The sequence below is a fragment of the Nyctibius grandis genome, chromosome 8, assembly GCF_013368605.1.
Source record: "Nyctibius grandis isolate bNycGra1 chromosome 8, bNycGra1.pri, whole genome shotgun sequence".
Lineage (NCBI taxonomy): Eukaryota > Metazoa > Chordata > Aves > Nyctibiiformes > Nyctibiidae > Nyctibius > Nyctibius grandis.
The window spans coordinates 18,850,614-18,873,215 of NC_090665.1; the positions used below are offsets into that span (position 1 = coordinate 18,850,614).

At 40.7% G+C, this 22,602-nt stretch overlaps 1 protein-coding gene across 1 annotated transcript in view; it reads right to left on the reverse strand.

Moving 5' to 3' along the window:
• Window positions 1-22,602, reverse strand: part of NYAP2 (neuronal tyrosine-phosphorylated phosphoinositide-3-kinase adaptor 2) — a 134,660-nt gene that overhangs the window by 37,433 nt on the left and 74,625 nt on the right. Inside the window, exon 3 of the mRNA XM_068407061.1 lies at window positions 15,603-16,700. Coding sequence (XP_068263162.1) covers window positions 15,603-16,700 — 1,098 coding nt within the window. The remainder of the gene's footprint in view (window positions 1-15,602; window positions 16,701-22,602) is intronic.

Genomic DNA, 22,602 nt, shown 5'->3' on the forward strand with positions numbered 1-22,602 from the left:
CTCAGCTACTCCCTGCTGCAAACACAGCTCCACGGAGCAAGCTCAGTGGCACAAATTAATTGTCTCTCATAAAAGCACGTTCATTGCTCCGTGTTTGCGCTCCTGCAGTCAGGCACGAGGCGTCGGCAGAAAGCAGAACAGCGTGTAGCTGTTGGCTATGGTTACCTATGGGGTGGTGACCTTACCAGCGACTGAAAATCAAACCAGTATATTTTGAGCAGGGCAACCCTTTATAAAAGCTACAGTAGGATTTAAATGGCCACTTTATCTGCATCGATCCTGTACCGAAAACATGAACTCTAACCAGTCGTGTATATATTCTGCTGAAAGGTAACAGTAGCTGCTGCACAATTGTTTTTTTATTTTTTGAGAAGTGCAGAAACACAGATGGGATCCAAGTTACCTCATGCTGTTAAAAACCTTAATTTGGAGTTAGGAGATATTGAAGCTCAGTGTTATGCTGGGAGTTCACTGAATCATATGATGGCCACAGGCAAATCTTTTCACAGTCAGGTGCTGTATTTTGAAAGCTGAAACTATTATGGAAAGCGTCTTTATTGTTCAATAAGTCGTAAGCCAAAATAGTACATAAAAATGTAAATTTCAAGAAATAATTCACTGCTTTAAATATTTATGGATACAGTTGGTTGAACTGCCATGAAAGCGTTCAAATGTTTCAAGCGCTTCCAGGTGTTACTGTATTTCAATATTCAAAGATATGCATTTTTCTTACTTATTTCACCAGAATCTCAGGCTTTTCCATTTCAAGAATAAGATGGTGGCTAAAATCTCTTAGAGAGAACATATTTTACAAATAATTGACATGTACAATTTCCCCTCTATGAAAGGCCCCCTAATAGCTGCACACTAGGGCCAGGCTGGCACATGAGCTGTGGTACTGGAAAACTTGTAAATGCTAAAGAAAGTGAGAAACAAACTGACTTAATCAGCTCTAACTTGGACCAAAGCAAACTGAAAAATACAGCTATGGAAAACATCTTACCTGAAAAGCTATCATTCAAATGAATACATACTCTGTGGCCGGTCTGCCACTCTGCTCTTAAGCACAAATTAATTTCAGGTCCTGGTGGCTTCTAAGTGATAAACAGCAGAACCTTTATTACAGCCTGGGGTTTTGGGGGGAAGAAAGAAAAGCAATTGTCTTAAGGAACTTAAAATGAGGGTTGCTCTTTGCTGTCTCTCTCAGCTGTGAGCTGAAATGCATAAGCGACCCATCCATGCATTATTCATTCACTCTTTTTTCTGTGTGTTTGTTATAAACCTAAATAAATAATACATCACTCTAGGCAGAACGCGCATACTGTGGGAAGTAAATGGTAGTGCTCGCAGGGTCTAAAATTCAGGATATGCATATACAGGTGTAAAGCAGGGTAAGTCACTTGGGGTGGGGTTTAGATGTGAATCAGAACTCCCGATCTCCTCCAGCCCCGACCCGTCGGACCTCACCTCGTACAGCTGCAGGCGGGCACGGACCCGGCCAAGGGAGCAGGAGCGCAGAGCATCCCCAAGGGCACACCTGGACGTCAGGAGGGATGGAGATGCGGGATTAGACTGCAGCCAGGACGTGTGTGTGATGATCAGAGCTACCCAAGACACGTCCCACGTTTCAGCTCCTACCGCCGTAGCTGGGGCAGAGCTGCTGAGGCGGCAGCAGCCTTGCTGAGCGATCCGTGTCTAACCCCGGGGCCTGGCGGGGGCAAGGCCAGGCACAGCTCCACCAGTGTCCCACGAAACACTGCCAGCACGACAGCAGCATGAGCCCATCCGCTACAGACTGACCGCTGCCATGGACAGCGGGATGTAGAGCAATACTAAGCCCTTGAGAGAATTCCACAGTTTCTTCTTTCTGCACGCCAGGGATTTTTATTTACCTATATTACACATTTAAAAATTAGAGTTGCCTTTTAATGGCTTTCTTGATGTGTGGTGATTTGTCTGATCTGCACAGCTGTAAATTTATCCTGACCTCTCCGAAAGAAAACTAACAGGCTACTAATACCACACGCAAGAAATGTGGATAATGCTCAGTGCTTAAGCCATTTTTTCCAAAAACCGGGAGTTTATTATACTGTCAGTGAAAGCCATTTCCTCATCTTTATTAACTATGGTGGTTTGTCTATTCTGACTTCATCTGCTTGCTAATTAAGCAGAAGTTTGCTTTGCATATCAATTTTTAATACCCCTTTTTTACAGTTAAGTGAGAGTTGCAGCAGCCAGCTCATTCAATTAAAGGCAGCTCTGACCTAGTTCCATGCAAAATCAATAGAAAGCCTGAAAGAGTCTCACAAACCATCTAACATTTAAGGAGACATGGCTGAAACGCGTCTCAGTGTTCACTGAGCACATGTTTCTGTGAGCAGCGTAGGGTTTGGTTTGGTTTGTTTTATATGACGAAATCCAGTGGTGACCACATCTGCCTGCTACAGACCTGCAAAGATCAGCTCTGACTGCTACAGACAGCAAAGGGAGGGGAAAGAGGAATTGCTGAAAAAATGTGTTTGGTTGATTTTTTGTGGCTATCCCAAAGCTGCTAAGTGGGCAATCCTGGCTAGGAGAACAAGATAGGAAAAGAAAAAGCCCACACTGCAATTAACTGAAGACTAACAAAAGAAGGTATAGATTTATACCAAAAAGTCATCCAAATCTTTAGAATACAAATATTCAATGAAAATTATGAGTGTTATAATCTGGTTGAAAAAATAGAATAGAATTCTTTAAGTTTCAATAAACTTCAACTGGCATTATCAGTCACTTAAAAGATGAAGTTTTAGAAGTTCTGCATGGTAAGACATACGTTTACATTGTTTGATGTCCTAGAGTAAGAGGAAAAATCCTCTTGTATATTGATGAATGACTGAAATACAGGCAAACCTCTTTTTAGTCTTACATAGGGAGAGCCATTTGATCCAAGATGATTATATTTTGGCATATATTATAGAAATGATGACAGTATAATGTCCTGTTTCCAATAGGGCCATCATTCTTAATCATTTCTTCCAATATTGTGCTTGATCTTTCAAATGTGCCTATTCTGCTGCAGATCGCCCCACAGCCTGATCCTTTGACTGAAAAAGCCACATCTGGAAGATATGCACTATTGTACAGGTGTATTACCAAAGCAAATAAAAAGTAATGTCCTGGGACTCTCACCATTAAATCAAACAGCATTCTTGGAAAGGATGTCCTTTTGGCACTCTATTCATGGGTTTGCTATTTACCTCGGACCAGTCACACTTTCATAATTAAGCAGAACACTTTATTCTCTGATATTCACTGAATATTTTCCTTTTATTTTCCTTTCAGAGCTGGTGATGTTAGGAACTGGTGGCTTGCACTTAGGAGAAACTCAGCAGAAGCCTCTGTGTTCCTCAGTGCCTTCTTGGGCAAAAACCTAAGTACAGCAAGTCAAAGGGAATTTTGCCATTGACTTCAACAGAGCAAGCATCTTCCTTGCAGCAGTTATTATTTGGGGCTAGCCAGCTATGCTGATTCATATGAATGCAGAGCATAGTTGCTACTGGCGAGCTGTAAACATTTCTCTTATGTGGTCTGTGCACTCAGATCTCCTGCGGATAATCCAGGCTGACCTTTCAGTCAAACAACTAAATGTGTGCACATAAATTTCATACCCGTAGATGGGTACATACATGGTCTATATCTGTTTGCAGCAAATAAGATTTAAGTGGGAGAAGGAGGAAGTTGACTAGTTTGAAAAGTCTGAATGTGGTCGTCTTGTGAAACTTTCTTCTCTCCCTCGCTTTCCCCTGTTGGTATCACTGACACTGGCCTTGGACTATTTAGCGATACGCATAGGCAACACAAGCATATACTGCCATCCCCACCCTGAACTCAACACTGATGAAACATGCAATTCAACTGTGGAAATCAGTGACTGTAAAAGATTGCCCAACTATTACCGGCATTCGATTTGAAGAGAAGATGGTGCCTACTCTTACTTAATTGCTTTCCTTCCCAACCCCGTTCATTTCATTGCATGCTCATTCTGTTAAGTTCTTAAATACACAGCCTTCATGTTTGGATGAGGAAATGATGGTTTGATGGGCACTGCACATGTCCTAGCACAGTATGGCAAGAAATCAGAAGGCAAGGGCGAGCCAAAAAGGCTAAAATATACAGACACTTTCAGAAAAATGTTTTTGGAGAAAGTTCATGACCTTAAGTTTCAAAGCTTCACTTGAAAAATATCAATCTTTCATAGAAGCACTGACTATATTAAAAATGTCAACATTTTTTTTGGTCAAGTTTTCTGCTGAAAAGCAGCCTTTGAACTATATCAGCAGAGTTTTTCCATTGTTTGACCACTTTCATTTCTTCTAAAGCATATGCCTTCATCCAGATTCAGTAGTAAATGAGAATCTGTTGTTAGTCAGAATAATGCGGAGATAGTAATGGGTACTGGTTGTGAAAATGGGGGACAGAAACCCTCACCCTCATATTTTAACATTAAAAAACCAATTAGAAAGTTAGAGTGAAAACAAATTTTCCTGGCTATTTTGTTTGTATTTTAACTACCTTTATGAAAAACATTTTTATTAATGCTTTTCTCTTTATTGACTCCATTAATGAATGAGAAAATTTGCCTTTCATTATTAGAACAAGTGTCTCATTTGTACAGTCCTCCTTTTATCACAATACATTACCAGCAAAAGGCAATCCTGACGTTGTCTTAACATTGGCCCTACCTGAATTTTGCTCTCAGTTTTACAAAGCCAGGCACAAGCATACGGGCTTTTCTATCTAAGAAAGCATACGGGCTTTTCTCTGTGCCAAGCCTAGCTGGGTCAGGGTCCCAGGCACTATTTGCTCTGCCAGTTAACTCATGAGGTTTCTCCTGATTACAGAATGAAACCATATGTCATTTTATCTTTCTATGTCTTTTAACAGAGTCAATCATTTTAGGCCTTCCCCACTTTCTAATTAGAGGTTTCATTTTGTGAACTAGTTTTACTCTTGCTAGCTGAGCAACTGTTAAGCCATGGGAGCACAGACTTCAGATCCTGAGGAAATAAGTGGAATTGCAGATGGCCTTACACAGCTCCAGCCAATGCCTGTGCTTGTAAGACGTTACTATGATTGCTTTCACAAGTGTGCAGAGCAGCTAGTGCGGCTGGCACAAGTGTCTCTGTGTGTGTTACAGCACATGTAAATTAAATATAAATTATGCAAACATTGCCCAAGCAGTAAAATGGCTGTAGATTTCCTGGAAGAAGGTACTTTTTAAGTTATGAATCTAAGTCACACACAAAACCAAAGTAATTTCCATCTCCAGCAAAATTAAACACGCAGCTTCTCTTTTTCAGATGAGTAGTTACAAGAACAATAGCTCTCCTTACTCATTCTTAAATGCCAGATAAAGTGCTAATTGCATGTTACTGTTTTAACAAAAAAATAATTATTAGGGATGGATAATTCTGTTCAGAGGAGTAAAAGTAACCTGAACCCTCACATCAAATCAAATGTAAATGAATGTAATTTTTTAATATGCATTATTATCCTGACAATTATTTCCTCAATGTTCCTGTACTTCTCACCTTCTCTATACCTAGCATGTTTGTACACCCCTACAGTTTCATGGGTCAATATTTGAATCAATGTTACATGTATAACCCAAACAAAGCTATTTCTAACTCTTGGATTTCTCTTGTTACTGATAGACTCCTGGAAGGCCCAGAGAAAACTGAAGGAGACGCATACCCACCTTTTCTCAGTTAAGAGTCTAAAACTTTTTATCAGAATATTATGGGTAGATTAGATAATACACTGACAAAAATGTGTAGCATGTCATGCGGTCACCCACCATTTTTTCTTAATCTTTGTATTATTCCCTGCTACATTCTGGATACCAAACTGCCTTGGTTTGCAGAACGGTTTTGCAAAGAACAGCAGCCTAAGACATGGAGAGGACCCCTCCTGCCATAATTTATAATGGGATCCCCTGAAGTATATCTTATCTCATACTTCAAGGACCTTTGGATTGGGCCTTCAATGATAGGGTTTAAGAATTGAGCTCACTCTGCCAGGAATCAAATCAGACATGCCAGAAAAAAAAAGTATGTTTTTAAAAAATGGATATATAAACCACTTAGCGCCAGAAATTGTCAGTCTTTGTTACACAGATCAGTAAGGTAAAGGCATTTTAAGAACTATCAAGAGGAGAAATAGCCATCAGAAGTATTGGAGAATTTTAGAAGTGAGGGAAGAAACCTTGTTCTTTCCTTTATTCCCCCCAAAGTTCCCACCAACTTCTCTTTAAATCGCATAGCTTCTACAGCTAGAGCTGTGTCACTGTAAGTACAGGTAAGGCATTTAATTAAAATCCATCTTTTGTAAAGATGCAATGACAGCAGCTCAAGAGATCATGATACCAGGGTTTCAGATCATAAGCTGGCACGTAAGAGACTTTCATTTAACAATGATCTCAAGCAGCTCCTCTGGCTATGATGTAGATTTCCAGTTTCTGGAAAAAAGAGATTTTTGTTTGCAAAACTGTTTTTTCACTCACGGTAAATTCTGGGGAAACTGTTATGTTCTGCTCTCTGAAACTTGCACAGTATTTCACCTTCCTAAAGCTCACAGTCCTTGGCTTGGTGGGGTGGCCTGGAGGACTTTTGTTATTTTCCCCTAAACAAAACTGTGATATCCTTCCCTGTGATTTAGTTTTAAGCAAACAGACTGAACTGCTATCTCTGTATATCTACCTGTGGAACATGTCACATCTGGTTCAAAGTGCTTTATGAACATCATGCTTCTTAAAAACAAACACAATAAATGTAAGCCTTCCTACTAACTGTCTCTAGTTTTACTTTTAGGATTTAACACACAAAAATGCACTCGAATCCTAATGCAAAGAAAATCTGATTCTTAGAAAAAATGCACTTCAGGGTCCGGCGCTCAGTTGTAAAGACAAATTCTGAAAGAGCCCTGAAAAAGGAGCCCTGTACTGCCAAAGCCAAAAGCAGGAGCACCAGCTGGTCCCACCGTGAAAGTCATCACTTCAGCCAGACAGCCAAGCCGACCCACCAAAAGATGCACTACAGTCCCAGCCACTGGTTTGGTCTACGCTCTCAGGAGCTTGCTTTCTCCCTTCCGTAAAGCTAACACGCACAGGTATCTTTTTCACATCTGAACTGCAATTCCTGCTTAAAACTGCTAACTCTCCAATTGCTGCAACACATGATACTATTTTAGTAAGATATTCTACAAAGGTCCCATAAACCAAAGCTGATGCCAGACATTGCCTCCAGCAAGAGGCTCCATATTATTTGCAAATAAACTATCTCCAACTGACACCAGGTTAGATACAATCAGACAATCCCCTAACAGCTCTATAGGGTATAAAGTTTAAACACATCTGTGTTCAATACAACCATTCACTGTTCTAGCAGACAGAAATAAAGCATGGCTCCCTATTAAATCCAGAAGCCCCAGGGAGGAGGACACAGAGGAGAGCCTGGGGTTGGGACAGCCACCGCGGGTGCCACAGGTGCCACTCTCCAAGCTCTGTCCTCTCAAACCTCTGGCACGCTGCGCTGGCTGGCTTCAGCCAACGCAGCCACGCCAGCTTCCCGAGCAGAGGCTATGCAAATAAAACTGCACCATTCCTTTAGACCACAGTAGTTTGATTCCTATCCTCTTTTTTTTTTTCTTAGTTCTTTCACAAGAGGAGGACTCTGATACCCTACACTGATACCACCTTCCCTAAAAAACACAGTGAGAAATTTTAAGAAATTGTATTTAGCAGTTTCATTGAAGGTAATATATGCTTATGGAAAATATCACCACATTAAGCATTTCATGCCATTATTACCGAGTACCCATAAATTGGTTGTAAATTGTGTGGTCCTGTTTGAAACAAAAAGACAATAAACCCTCCAATTCACCATCCTGCTGTATGACCACACCATTTTGAATACAATCTGTTCTAGTCACAAAGGACACATTTATTTTATTGAAGCTGGAGACACAGATAGTGTAAACTGGAGTAGCTCTCCCAATTTCAAATAAGAAGCAGTGATTTATAAGTGCTGAGGATTTGGCCTAAAGGTCAAGATATTTCTCTTGCTTAGAAAGCTCTGTTCAGGAGTGGGAAAAAAAAAAAAAAGAAAAAAATCAATGGCACTTAAAACTCAGAACCTATTATCATTATCCACGTCCTTAAGTGCAGCTCGTGTTACTTTGCTTATTCACAACACAGTGAAGTAGGTGCCAGTAACTGAATTTAAGGCATTTTTTTTTCCTTTAGTTTTAACAACTTTCAGACAACTCCCGTCTTCCTGTACACTAAACCTAAAGAGAAAATGTCTTTTTCAGTCCTTTACCTGAAACCGTCTTCTACTTGAAATCTAACAAAAAGAATAGCTTTATCTGTTTTAATTTTTCTTTTTTTATCTCTTACAAGTTTATTTCTTCTTCATAAAAAGAAATGTTGATTAAATTGCTAACCAGAAATTCTATCAAGCAGTCAAGGAATATAAACAGAAGGAATAAATAAATCCGTATACATCAATCAGAAACAGCAGCTGTTTCCAGAAAAACCTGAGCAATTATTTATGAAATTACATCTTCTTCAATGCTTCTGTATACCGTCACAATCCCAGGAGGACCTGATTTTCTGATGAGCCTAAATTGCTGAATTAGAAGAGGAGACAATGCCACGGTACCAATTAGCAAAACCATTGCATATCATCTCAAAACACATGTTTTCTATTTTAGTAACTGCATGTAACAAAGACATTCCTTCATCTTAAAAAAGGAGGGGACATCCCACCCATTAGTGACTTGAACGACTAAATGCCCTTAAAATAGACATACTTGCTTTTGTGTGAAAGCACCAAGGCAACAAACGACATAGCGTGCATTTCAATCAAGGAGCAGGTACCTACAGATTTATCCATTTGAAACAAGTTCTCAAACCTGGCATTGTCCTTGGTGCCAAGAGTGAGCTGAATTACTCGCATGCAAGACGAAATGGGGCAGCGATGGCGTAGCTATGCAGGGGATTAGCACTCAGGGACATGCAAGCTGCCGCTGAGCTGCCGTGCATCCTTTCACACATTTCTTCTTCGTACCTTTGCTTCTCAGCTCACTCTTTCCCACTTGGAGTAAACCTAGGTGAAATGTTGGTTTCCTGCCTTTTGCGTGCTTAACTGAATGACCTTCCTGTCTCATTATGGTTTTTCTTTCCAGTTATTTCCTGTGATTGTTAATTGGGGAACACATGTCAGCTTGAACAGGAGGCTCCAGCTGGCCAGGCTAGCTGATCCAGATCAAAATATTTAGTCCAGTGCCCACCTTTTTTCACCAGGGGATCTAAGGATTACTGGTGGACAACAACACGTACAGCTGAAGCAGCACTCAAGACCACTCAACTGCAAAATGAATCTTGTTTTTTCCCCAAAAGCTTGGGTCCTGAAGGATGCTGACCACATCTGCTCATCCTCATGTGTACACTTCAGTCATTTTCAGTTCTGTCTCACAACATCACACACTCGCCCTGACAGGCATGTCCAATAGTGAAGTTTGAGAGTTTGAGAGACCTAACAGACAGCAGCAGACCAGACAGCTCACAACCTTTGTGCGTGCAGGTGTACACAGCTCTTGCCCTGAATATGCACTCACAGGTGAGCACTTGAAGAAAATACTTCTGATGCTGCAACTCCTTGGCTTGCTTATATCTCAATAGATAGTAATTTACAGGCAAGCTCAGAGCCTTCTTCAGACTTCAAACTAAATGCAGTTAACTGTGATGAGACCGTGCCCTTCCAGTGTGAACGAGTGTTGTTCAAAGCTGGTGTTCTCTTACCCTCTATTCCTTTTCCTCTGGCGCTTCCCCCTGGCTCCCTCCTCTAAGTCTTTCTTTCAGACCTACTTTCAGGACTGTCACACGAGATGTGACTGCTGTGATCACCTGGTCTAATCTCATATACATCATGGCTCATCAGACTAGAAAATCTAACTTCTAGTGAAACAGCTGCTTCACCTGTGACGGAGAAGCCAGTACACCTCTGCCTCGAAGGTACAGCACCATTCAGGAGTAACTTCAGTTATGCAGTACTATTTCTGTAAAGTTGTAGCTGTCTCACTAGACTGAACACAGCATTCATACTGCATGCAATCAATTGCTACAATGCAGAAAATGGCTGGAGAATTAGGCTGACATCCCTTGATATAAAACTACAGAAAATATATTAACCTAGAGTTTAGAAACGATGTAGGCTTAAACATTTCAGTCTCTGGTACTGTCTCTCAGCTACACAGTAGCTGAGCAATGGTATGTAGTAGAGTAGCTGTAATACTTTTTATGGCCAGCCTAGTCTTGCAGGCAAGTTCTTTCTCTTCAGAATAGCAGAGACTGAGCAGGTATCCAAATGAGAAGGGGCGCACAGTTCAGTGGCATACCAAGTCCACCCTCTTTAGGCCAGCACTTTTCATCCTAATTCCATTAGAAAAATACATAAGCTCAAATCCTGCCCTGTCTGTCTGCATTCCTCATTCTGCGTTTAATGCACAGAGGTGAAGGTTAAACAACCAAACAGACCCACTGGGGTGAATTTTCACTTCACTCATTTCCCAAACTCTCTTTTCCAACATACTGTTGTATCTAACAGGGAACCCAAAGCTGCTTTCTAGCTCTCTGGAAAGCACTATCATTAAAAACAAACAAACAAACAAAAAGTACGAATTTTCACTCTAACTCCACGATTTCTTCATGGGAGGGTCTCAGCTGCCTGAAACCAGCATGAGCTCCTTTTTAACAAGTTGAGACACTTCTGCATCCCTCCCCTCCCCTTTACACACTATTTGACAACCTATAATGAAATGTTTTAGATTCCTAATGCAGTGAGTACCAGCCAGGAACAGGAAATGTTAATAATTATCCCAATTTTCAATCACTTTAATCGAATTTTCCAAGTAGCACGTTCACAAATTTCCTCCCTGTATGTGTCTAGAAGCTGAAGAGTGAAACTCTGCAGGCAAAAGCCAAAGCAGCTACGAAGCCCTGCAGAGCAGCTAAGGAAAAGAGCAAAGAGCTGCTGTGCATCGCGTGTCCTGATCTCACACCTCGTGCACAGAGTCAGGGCACACAGCAGAGGTAACCATTACATTGTGCAGTGCATTAGAATGAATATTTACAATACTTGCTCAAGACAGGTGTGAAGTTCCCAGGATGTTAGAAGGAAACCGAAGCCTTAACGAATGGAAACAACCAATACAGAAACAGAAAGGGCTGGTCCTGGCGACGGTTTACAGGACCGTTTCACCCAGAAAAAAACATACTGCCTTGAAGTGAGTGCAGTTCAGATGCACACCAGCAGCTTCTCTGTTTTGCTTTTTTAGGATGTGCGTATGCCTATAGGCACATGACTTCAGTTCTATATTTTCACAGAGTACAGCATGTTTCTACAGTGCAGAAAAGACAGAGGCAGCAAATACAGCTCCAGGAAATCTAGACTGTTCCCTCCCTCTCTCACTCTGCAATTCCCTCTTTACCGAAGGACATGGGTAACACTGTCAGTCAGTGCATATGCTAAAAGCAAAGGGAATGTGTCATTCAACACAGCTGGACTGAGCTGTCATACTTAAACACCTTCCAACTGCAATAGAAACGGACACACTGCAGCAGCCCAAGGACACCAGGCAGGATTGGTACCCTCTAAATAGTTTCCCTCTAACCCCCGAGACTGACATTGTATTTCACAGGGGTCTGACAACTGTTAGGGCATGCTACCATGTTACCCCACACAAAAGCAGGAAGGGTTAAAGAACAGTCACTGGTAATTAATAACTTCTATCTTTCCTACTCTTTCACATTTTTCATGCTCTACACCTTTCTTCAGTTTTCCATAGGGGTTCTCTCCATCTTTCTGCCTTTCTTTGTCATCATCTTACACCATTTTTTAAATGACTGATTTGGCCTTACAATTTATTTTCCTTTGTTCTTTTCTCCTCACCTTCATAATTGTGCCATAATGCATATTTAAGATGCTAACAGCACACAAGAGGATTTTTAGACGAACACAGCACAATAAGTGAGCTGCTTATAAAATCCAGATACACACATCACAGCTGCAGCCAGTGGATGCTGACTGCGTTCAGCAGCATGGCTGGGGCTTCAATGAAAACTCATATCCTCAGAAAACGTGTCCCTGAGGTGACAGTCTCCTTAGTATCACCGATTTATCCCAATTTCCCACTGTGGATGGCAATTCCAGTGAACTCTACAGGAATAAAATGGAGGGGGGTAAAAAAGGACAAACAGCAGAAGAGCAAAGAAAATAATACAGAAAGGCTACAAGGGCAGCTTTGCTTGTATATTAAAGCTGTTGACTGGAAATAAGGTTTGTGCAGTCCCCCTCCTCAAAAGAAACCCACTCAAAAATCACAGAATCATATGCCATAAATTAAAAGCCAGCAAACACATTCTGAGTTCAGACTCAGATGCCAAATTTCCACAAAGGCAGTTGCAGTAATAACAATAAAGATGAGAGAGAATTTTCTCTGTAACTGCTGCAATATTTTCCAAATACACTCAGCTGAATATAAAATTTAGTATTATGCTATTTTTTTTGACTAGTATATGGCAGTGAGAGCTTCAGACAAGTCACAGAGGGCTGAGTCTTGGAGAATTCAATGAGAAAGTTGCTTGAGATGTGCTCAGAATAATTTTATATTTTAGAAGCAAATGTTCTTAGTTTCCTAGCATGAATTCATAAGAGCCATACAACTTCTTTTTTGTGTGTGTTTATTATCCTCTAGATTCTGGAGATCCTTCTGCATGCTGGGAGCAAATTACACTGAAGTGACTGCTATAAAACTGTGGCAGTCCCAGTTAGTCCTATGCTATGCATTTGCTCTCCCATAACTTAAAAAAAAAAAAAATCCAGAACTGTACGAGTACCTTAGGCTTCCAGTGTGATTTGCAGGAGCAAGATTTCTTTAACAGATCATACACTTAGTCCAGTCTACACTATCTATCACTAGGTATAATCGCAGCATGTAAATGTGATAGTCTGGTTAGATTCTACGTTCAAATTCCGCAATTTAGATTCTTTATGGTGGATCACTTTAATGTAGAATTGCAAGACAAAATGCTAGACCTGTATGTGTTTTCTATAAATCTTAAGAGAGTCTTCTACCTCTGTAATATCTGAGCACAAACCTGGTTCTTGCTCAGTGCAGTAATCCCACAGGATTAAGTCATACTGTAAACACCAGACAAATTACAATCGGATTAGATGGGCAGTCTGTTCATTTACTCAACACAGCTGCACTCCAGAGTCTTTTCACCTCTGGTGTCTATAACGACGGTGTTGTCCTTAAAGTAAATGAACAGAGTTTCTATTTCATATCTTTTGTCTTACCTTTTGTGACAATAAGGAGCACATTTCTACTTCCTAAGGAGCAAGTAGAATGCTCCTTGAGAGGCCAAGAAGCAAGCTGTTGTTGGTACAGACCTGCAGGGCACGATTTATTTTAAATTTATCAGTGAAAAGTCCCTTGAAAGGTCTGCATTCAATTTCAGTCAAGCGGAACATAAAGAATATCTTTCTGAAAGTAGGTATCACACAGCAGCACAGATTTGCTGAAATTTCCCAGGACTGCCACATTCGCTGCAGGAATTTCCATAGGTTCCAAAGCTGGTACTTCTGCCTACATCAGTGAGCATAAAACCATACAACTTATGAAGCTCACCAGGTAGACCTGGTATAGCATGGGGTTTACAGGTGATTTCTGCCCACTTATGAACAAGAAGCATGTTTAATAACTTTCAATAGTCTGCACTTTGCCAAAATCTCCCTACCATTTCACTGCAATTATTTATAAATGTCACATCACATCCCTCATAATTGTTCCAAATTACAAGAATTGTCTTGCCTTTTAGGTACAAGCTTGCTTCCATCCAGCACACAAATCTGGCGTTATTGTATTTTTATTACTGTAATCATGTAGCGAAACCCTGAGTCATCGAGCTAAGGCTCTTATAACAGTATTTATGATTGCAGGCCACAAAAATATTAAAGCCAAATTAAGAAAACTGCTGCACCAACTTGTATTCTCAGTATCCTGCTAACTCCATTGTCACCTCCACCTTCTGATTTCAGAATCATTATTCCTGATTTGCACAGAGATCAATAAGAATAAAACTGCTGAGGTTGGGGCAGTGGAATGCATGAATCAGGAGGAATGCTTTGTGTGCCAACCCAAACCATTGCCACTGAGCTTCTCCATACTTACACGTTCGCATGTACTCAGCTGCGGAGGTGCGAGGCAGGCAACCTCTGCCCATGAAAACCCAGAGGGGGTGTTCTTATGAGCCCCCGAGTGTGTCCCGAAGTGGTGTGACCACACTGCAAGGAGTAATGTAACAGAGCAGCACAAACACAACCAGAAAGGCAGTGCAGAATTCACCTCTCTTCTGTAGTAATATGGTAGCCAGGAAACCAGAACACTTTCCTTTCTCAGGTATAAACCAACGTAGTTTATCACACGGTATTTAATACGTTACAGCTGTCAAATAGGTATAATATAGCACTTGCACAAACATAAGATCAGCTGTTCTCCAAAGAGAGCTTTTCCATTAGGCAGGTGTCAAGAATTCAAAATCATAAACTGATTTTACTGAAGTTGGAGGAGAAAGCGCACTGACCCCACTTCGCTCTGTGACAAGAGGTGTTATGGCTACCTTCCACTGCAAGATGTGTTTGGTACCACCGAACAGGAACGTTTTTGCAACAGAATTATTGGTGCCAGGTTCTGCTCGCACTCACACCTGTGACTCCTGCTGATTTCATTAGGAGTTTCCATATTTCACTAGCTCAGAAACAGGTCTACGTTGTGTAAACTTGAATGCATATGGGACAATGATTTTATGATACGGCATACGAAAAAGTCAATATTGGCTTAAGGTTTTCCTGCGCAACTTCCTCCCATGCTTTTCTCTGTGCGTGGGTAATGTGTTACAGGTCATGTTGGTTTTCAAATTGATTCACAGTATGGCCTCCCAACCAGCCACACTAGCATAGCTGAAAGAGCTACTCCGTGGCACAGTATGGAAGGAGGCAGCAGTAAGGAGAGGAATGGTTTAAGCCGGTACCTCTGGTTGCCATCATACGTGCCGTGATCACTGGCCAAGTTAAGGGTCATCAATGGATCTTCGCCAAAAACCAACTACTGTCTGCTTATTTTGCTACAAGCTGCTTAGGCAATTACTGTGTCTTAGCATCCGTCAAGAAAGGAAGGATGTGACATGGTGGGAAGATCCCAGCTCACATGTGACCCTTACAACTGTGGAAAAGTTAATGAAAACTGACACCTTTTGCAAGACCAAGCCACGAATTGTACTTCCGTAGTGCAGTATGCATACTTAAAAATCTTTAAAAATATAACATGAAAACTAAACCAATTTTAACAATAATCACTTTTCTTCCCATTACAAGAAATTAATATAAGGAATTCAGACTTCTGAGGTATTTGATTTTTGCAAGTGCTTGATTTAGTAAAACATAATAAAAATATTATTACACAAGGAAGAATGAGAAAAAATTATATCAAGAACTTACTTTCTGCAGGTTCCTTAGATCTTCTGCCACTGGAGGATTTCCTCAGGAGGCTTCGTCCTGAGGTAAAGAGGCTGGTTAGTTCCTCCAGAGGACTGGTGGGTGTCCGAGAACGGGAACCACTCTGAGATGATGACCCGTAGGTACTGACCGAGGCATTTACCATCTTTCCTCCTTCTTGCAATGTGTTTCTGGCTGTAGAATGAGGCACTGATGGAGAGCTTCTTGAGAGACTTCCTGAATGTACAGAGTCATAAGGTGGAGGTCTTTTGAGGCTTAAGGGGGTAAGAGACCTACCCATACTGACAGGAGAAGGTGAGGCAGAGTGACTTTTAGGATAACCATGTGGAGACTGTGTTCTGTATAAGGTAGAAGGATGAGGAGGTGAAGACGTGTGCCCAGGGGTGCTAGTTCCATGAGATACTGTTTGGTCTTTCTCCAGTTTTTGATGGCCTGGTGTATGAGGTGGCAGTGAAGATGGAGAAGCTCCAGCTTGTTGTTTGATGTAAGACACATTTTCTAAAACGGGAAGCTTTGTGACCTCTAGTGGCGTTAGAGGAGACTCGTCAGAATTCGGGGAACACTGCACTGGTGCTGGTGGGAACACCAGCAATGGAGGTCTGTGAGAAAGCAGATTTGGAAATGGTGGGGGTATATCACAAAGCAAGCCCTTGGGAGTAGATGGCACTGAAGACTTGGAGAAATCTAGGTCAGGCACTGTGGGAGTAGCACACTGAGAAGAACAAGTGTGATGGTCATATTCACACTGACATTTTGAATCTTGGCCTACATCATCAAATATAGGGTATTTCATCTCCTCATAGACTGCTTCGCTTTGGTCATCCTCGTCTTTTTTGAAGTCTCTGAGAATATTCCCAACCATTTCAATATACACAGGCTCTTCTTCTTCTGTGTCTGGGGCAGGACTGCTGACCTGTGATAAAGAGGCATCCCTAGTGAGTGTGGTCTTCATAGGGCCATGCTTTTTGATATACGTTTCATCAAAAGATGTGCTTAGCTGAGTGTTTGGATTTCGTTTCGGCTTAGGAGGTGGAATCTTCTTTGTGTATTCATCACTGTGAGGTCTTGGTTTGGCTGACACTGAAAGCAGAACAAAATATAAATTCATGAGAAGTATGTAACACACTTTGTCAACTGTAGGATCTTTGTTATAGTGTCATAATTCTGGAATGGATTTCCTGGGACCAGCCCGTTGCTGGTTTTCTCTGGTATTGCATCAGTAGAACACTATATAAATAACACCCTACTCAAAACACTCCTCATCTTCCCCCAGAATGCTCTGACACTCCAGTATTAAGTAGCTAGTGAGCACTTCCCTTCCTCCGAGACATCTGTTCTCTCCCAAACTCTTTGGACCCAGGACTTTCTATTTTTAAATATTATGCTTTTCAAATATCACTGTGAGATTTTAAAGACCCAAAGAGTTGCCAAAGACATAAAACTAAGTATCCAAAGGAACTCCTTAGGGCTGCAAGAGAACAGTTAAGATTCTGGACATTCATACTGGAATGACAGCAATGTAACTCTGCAGTGACACAGTGATGAATCAAGACCTTTTTATTTATAGTAACTTCTTGCATAAAGCACAACAATCTTCTCAGCACTGACTGAGAAAGGAAACACTCACACAAACACTGCAAAATTTGCTGTTGGGATAATCCTAATTATTTATTGGGACTCTATCCTATGAATTAACGAGACTTCAGTGAAGTCAAGGTGGAACAAAGTCTCTCACAGATTCAGATCCTTCCCAAACAGGTTACTTCCAGCAACAACAGATCATTTTGTCTCTGAAATTATAAATCAAAACATTGTGACAAGATTAGTTTGAAATAAGAGGTCAAGGGTTTCTTAGAAATTATCCTTTATGAATCAAGCAATAAGCTCATAGAAAGTGCATTTTGTTCACTTTGCATAAATAGTTAATAAAACATCTCATTAAATGTTGGGGTTAATAAAATGCCTCATTAAATGTTTGGGTGAAGTCAGTTTTTATCCTAAGTGGACTCAACAAACTCATTCAGAAACAAAATTTACCACATAGACTAAACCTAATTTATATTTCTATAGGGTAAATAGTTCTTGCATTGAAGGCCTGGATACCTCATTGTATGTTTCCCAGTTTAAAAAAAATCCTAAATTACAGGCCAGTTTAGAATGGCAGCTTTCCTGTCTTACCAAGCTCTGCTGCTCCTTGCAATTCATGGCTACAGATCTGCCACTGCAAACTCAGCGCTCAGAGACATTTCCAGACACCTTCTGCTGACCCAGCAGAAAACAGCCAGCAAATTTCTAATGTTAAACCAAGCAGGCAGTGCTCATGGAGTTAAAACCCCCTCTTTTAGAAACAGCCTCAAACGTTATTATTAAAGCCAGCAGCGAGGCACTGCTCTGGCAGCTGAAAGACAGTATTTTGACCGTCTGCGAGGACGCTGGCTCAGGGCTGGAAGACGCCTACATTACAGCATCTTGCTAACGTCATTTGGTCAGTATCAGAGGAGGATTCAAACATAGCGTTATCACTTTGTCACACTTCTGCTTTGATCTGCTAAATAACCTCTCTTCAATTCTTACAAGGCATAGCAATAAAGGTAGATGTTAAACAAGATTCCAGTTTTGTTTAGGAATAAGGAGCTGTGAACATATGCATGTGCACATATACGAAGTCATGAGACCACTCTTCATGGACAGCATTTGTTTAAGCTTAACAGATAACTAAGGTACAACAAAGCAAAAAGAAAAAGCAAAAGAACAAGAAATCTTGCCAGAATTGAAAAAAAAAAAAACCTCAAAAAATGATATTATGCTTTCATGATGGTTCCAATTAACGTGTTCCACTTCACAGCAGGCTAGGGACATGTAAAAGCTACCACAGATAAGAGTATTTGGTAGCTTGATAGTTTTTCACTATGTGGATATATCCTAATGCACTTTAAATTTGTCTTTTTAATTAACCCAAATTAATTTTCTTGAACGTGTGAGGATAGACTTTTGGGAATGAGATGTAGGCTACCAGAATCATTTGGGCTTTGTGGAAAATATTACTCCTGATGTATCTGACAATAGCAGCAGATTTTTCTTGCCATGCTTCCAGCTAAATCACTGTTTCTTTTCTGTTTAGTCTGTTATTTGTATATTACATTCATATACATTCTACTGACATAAACTTGATCTCAATCCTCTCTCCACACCTCTGTTAATCTGATTTACAACCCTGGCAAAAGCAGTCTTCTTCAGACTGGTGTCATTAAAATGAAGAGACAGTCAGTGAGACTGGCACAAACTGCCTGATCATTTCTACACATGTTGCCCAGGACCTGAACTCTACTTTAGACTGGCTGAAGGACGACAGACTTTGCTGCATTTGAAGATCATGTATTTTGTATACAGAGGCTTCTGGCAGTCTTCAGTTCCCTGTGCATCATGCTACCATCCTTAATGGACACCCAAGATACAAATGGTTCCTGCTCCTCTGCCTTCCCCAGACTGCCCTGTTCCCTATGCTGCCTTCTACATCTCCTGTGCCGTGGGTGTCACACTGAGAACGAGCTCTGTCTCATAGTCTTATCCCCACTCTTTCATCTCTTTATCTGGAGAGATGTTAATGATGGACAAAGTAATCAAAAGATGCTCTTGTGCTGGAGGTCATTCAAGGCTAGGGTTAATTGATATTTTTACCTAAAAATAGCTAAAAGTGGTTAAGAGTACTGTGTTTTCAAACAAATTCCTAGAAATAGCATATTTTGCCTCTTCCCTCCTTCCATTTTCACAGTTTTAATCCAACTAACACAAGGTTCTGCCACGTGGTCTAGACCTGTCCTTAGGTGTGGGGTTTGTATATACAACATTCACAAGTTATTACATTACAGACAAGGAAATGAGAAATGTCATGGAAAAATGATTGACATTCTGCCATCTAGTCTTGTAAAGTATTTTTGCATGGGTTGAAATTAAGTACCGCAGTGACACACACAGCATTCTCATCTGCCATTGCATGATAAGTAGCATTAGCCTAAAATATCTTGGTGACATTATCAACAAAAAGGTCAAATGGCCCAGTCTTGCTGTATGATACACAGGGTAAAACCTGACAAGGTGAAAGATTTACTTTCCATTTTCTATTAAAAGTATTTTTTCCTCTGCCACAGTTTATTTTATTAAAGCATCTATTTCCAGGAGGTGGTATGTTACTGAGACCTTTTTCCCTCCTTGACAAACTAGACTTTTCAAACTAAAATTTTAAACTAAATGGTTTAAATATTTTATAAACCTTATAAAGGTACAGAGGTACCTCCTATATGCTACATGGAGCAGCAACATTTGGTGCTATAACACTTCCTAGAGAAAATACAGAAGTAAATGGATAGGGTAAATAGGAAATGAATCTTTTTATTGTGTGGAGAGGAACTGCTCCACACCTGGGAACTCCCCTCAGCTGCAGTGGGGCATTCAGGAGGCAAACTGAATTAGCTTTAAGGCTATGATGCAAGACGCTATCATGTTTATTTAACAAAGGTTTCTACGCTGAAACACAGCTCCATAGCAAAGGCTGAACTCTACAGTGCACCCGATAATGGAATATGGATCATGAACTACTGCTCCAGCCCAGAATAACAGAGGAAAAAAAAGCAGGAATCCTGCAAACGAACAGAGCTGAGCAAAGCTAATGAAAGGAGCAGGGAGTATTTGTACAGTTCCTGTGTTACCAACATTTGGCAGGGATAAATGTGCATGAACGCAGAAGCCCTGGCAAGATCCCTCAGCCAATGAAAGGAGATTATTTGGCAATCTCCAGAGAGGAACAGGCAAGATTGCTTTAAGTACTTGACATTTATCAGGCAGAAAAAGCATTCGGTGCCTGCTGGAAACATAAACTCCTATGAAAAGCAAACCACAGTGACATATTGGTGATACACATACTGCCGTGTTGTCTGCTCTAAACACGGAGTAATTAAGTGTGTTTCAACATGGATTACTACGTCTTTGGTGCAACTGTCACCAGTAACTTGCCTTGAGACTCTTCCCCTCGTACGTCAGAGCACACGGGGCCCGACCCAAAGCCAAATGGAAAAAATGAAAGTGAAGACGATTTCTCTCCCTGCCAGGTGCAAGTTCCCTTAAACAGCCATGTCAAAGTGCACCACAAAGCTCTTGTGAGCGCTTCTGTTACAGACACACAGAAACCAAGAGACTGCCAAGTCTGCGAGGAGTTTGAGCAGACGGAAGGTGATCAGAGGAAGATTGCTCAGCAACAGCTACATGGTCCTGTGCCCTCACAGGAGCTGCCACAGCGGCGGAGGCTGCGGGAGCTCGCGGTGCTGTGCTAGCGGCTCCTTTTTTGCATCAGAACCACCCAAACTACCACAGCTCACAAACTGGAGGCACAATGATCCTCGCAAACAAAACTGAACTTCACAGAGTTTACGCTGCTTGGTCAGGAGCTCTCCATGTTTAATAGCATCCTACTACCACGCAATTATCCAGCTCTAATAAACTGCCAGTGAAACAAAACATGCAGGCTGTAATAACTTCAGTTCTCATCTAGAAGCAAGCAGCACAGTGCTTAAAATAGCCTTATGGAAGCCCCACTGAATAAGCAGAATATGACATTTTTGAAATGAGATATTTGTAGCACAAAGGTTACACATAGCTTTCAGACATGCCCAGATAATAAGCCCTTCATAGTTAATTTTGGAAATACAGAATGCTTCTGGTCATCTCACCCTTCTGAAGTATTTTTTTACTCTTTAAGGCGAGACTGAAAGATGGAAATGTGTTATCAGATTGTTTTTTATTATTTGTAAGGAATGAGTGAAAATGTCTAAAAACTAAAATGAATTTTGTCATTTACTGTTGTCCTTTGGGTGTTTACCAGCTTTTGCAGCTCAGAGACCAAGCCGATTTATTGTGCTGTTCACCATAACAAACAGAATAAAAATACATGTAACAGGAAAATTCCTCTCTTTCAACTTCCACAAGAGGCTATAGCATGCAATTTCTTTCTAAATGAAGGAATGATTTGGGGCCTAAAAATGTTTAAAATTCTTAAAAATGTTACTTTAAATGCTGAAGGAATTAATCTTGCTGCATTTTGAGGGGTACCTCTATCAAAAAGAGCCTCCAGGAGTGGAAGGAAATAGAATTTACTTAATTAAACCCTGAACATGCTGGATACTGAATCAAAGATGCACAGATTCTGATTTACATCTCATAATTCAACAGAGAAAATCCATCTCTAGGGTAGTACAGAACATATATATATAATGCGTAAGTTCAAGACTACGAGTAACCCCACTGGCTTTAATGAAACGAACTGTTTGTTCAAAGTTGCACAAGATCTTAAGTGCATTTGTGCACCAGTGCTTATATTAGGTTGGATTTCATTATCTCTGTAGATGAAGTTTGAGTATTCTTAATGAAATTGAATTTTAAAAGGCACAGTCCTCTGACCTGTGCAAAAGATCGGCACTCAGGAGACCCGAGTTTAATACATCTCTTTGTCACAGGCCACAGGGCCTTGCCTGTCATTTTACCCCTTAATGCCACTTTTCACCATCTATCTTTTGCCAGTTTAGGCTCTAAGGTATTTTATGCAAGGTTTTTATTTTATGTGTTCATATCTATCCCTGCACAGTGGTTCCTATCATTGGAAAGCAACAGTAGAAAACAAAAGCAAATTTAAATGTATCTATTGGAGACATACAGTGTTGAACATGCATCTTTTCTTCTCCAAGGAATTTTTGAAGGCAAAGAACAGCCATAAAATATACACACAAAGATGCATCTTAGCAAATGACTATAGAAATGTCATCACTAGGTTGAAGTAACATCAGAGAACATATCTCTGTCACAAAAAAAAACGGCTTTCAAAATAGCATTGTTCTCGCGGACACAAGTCCTTTCCCTGCAGGTTACCTTTTCCTTTCCTAAAAGATGCTAGTAGGAAAAAGCAAAGAGGGAAAGAACACGGAAGGAATAAAAG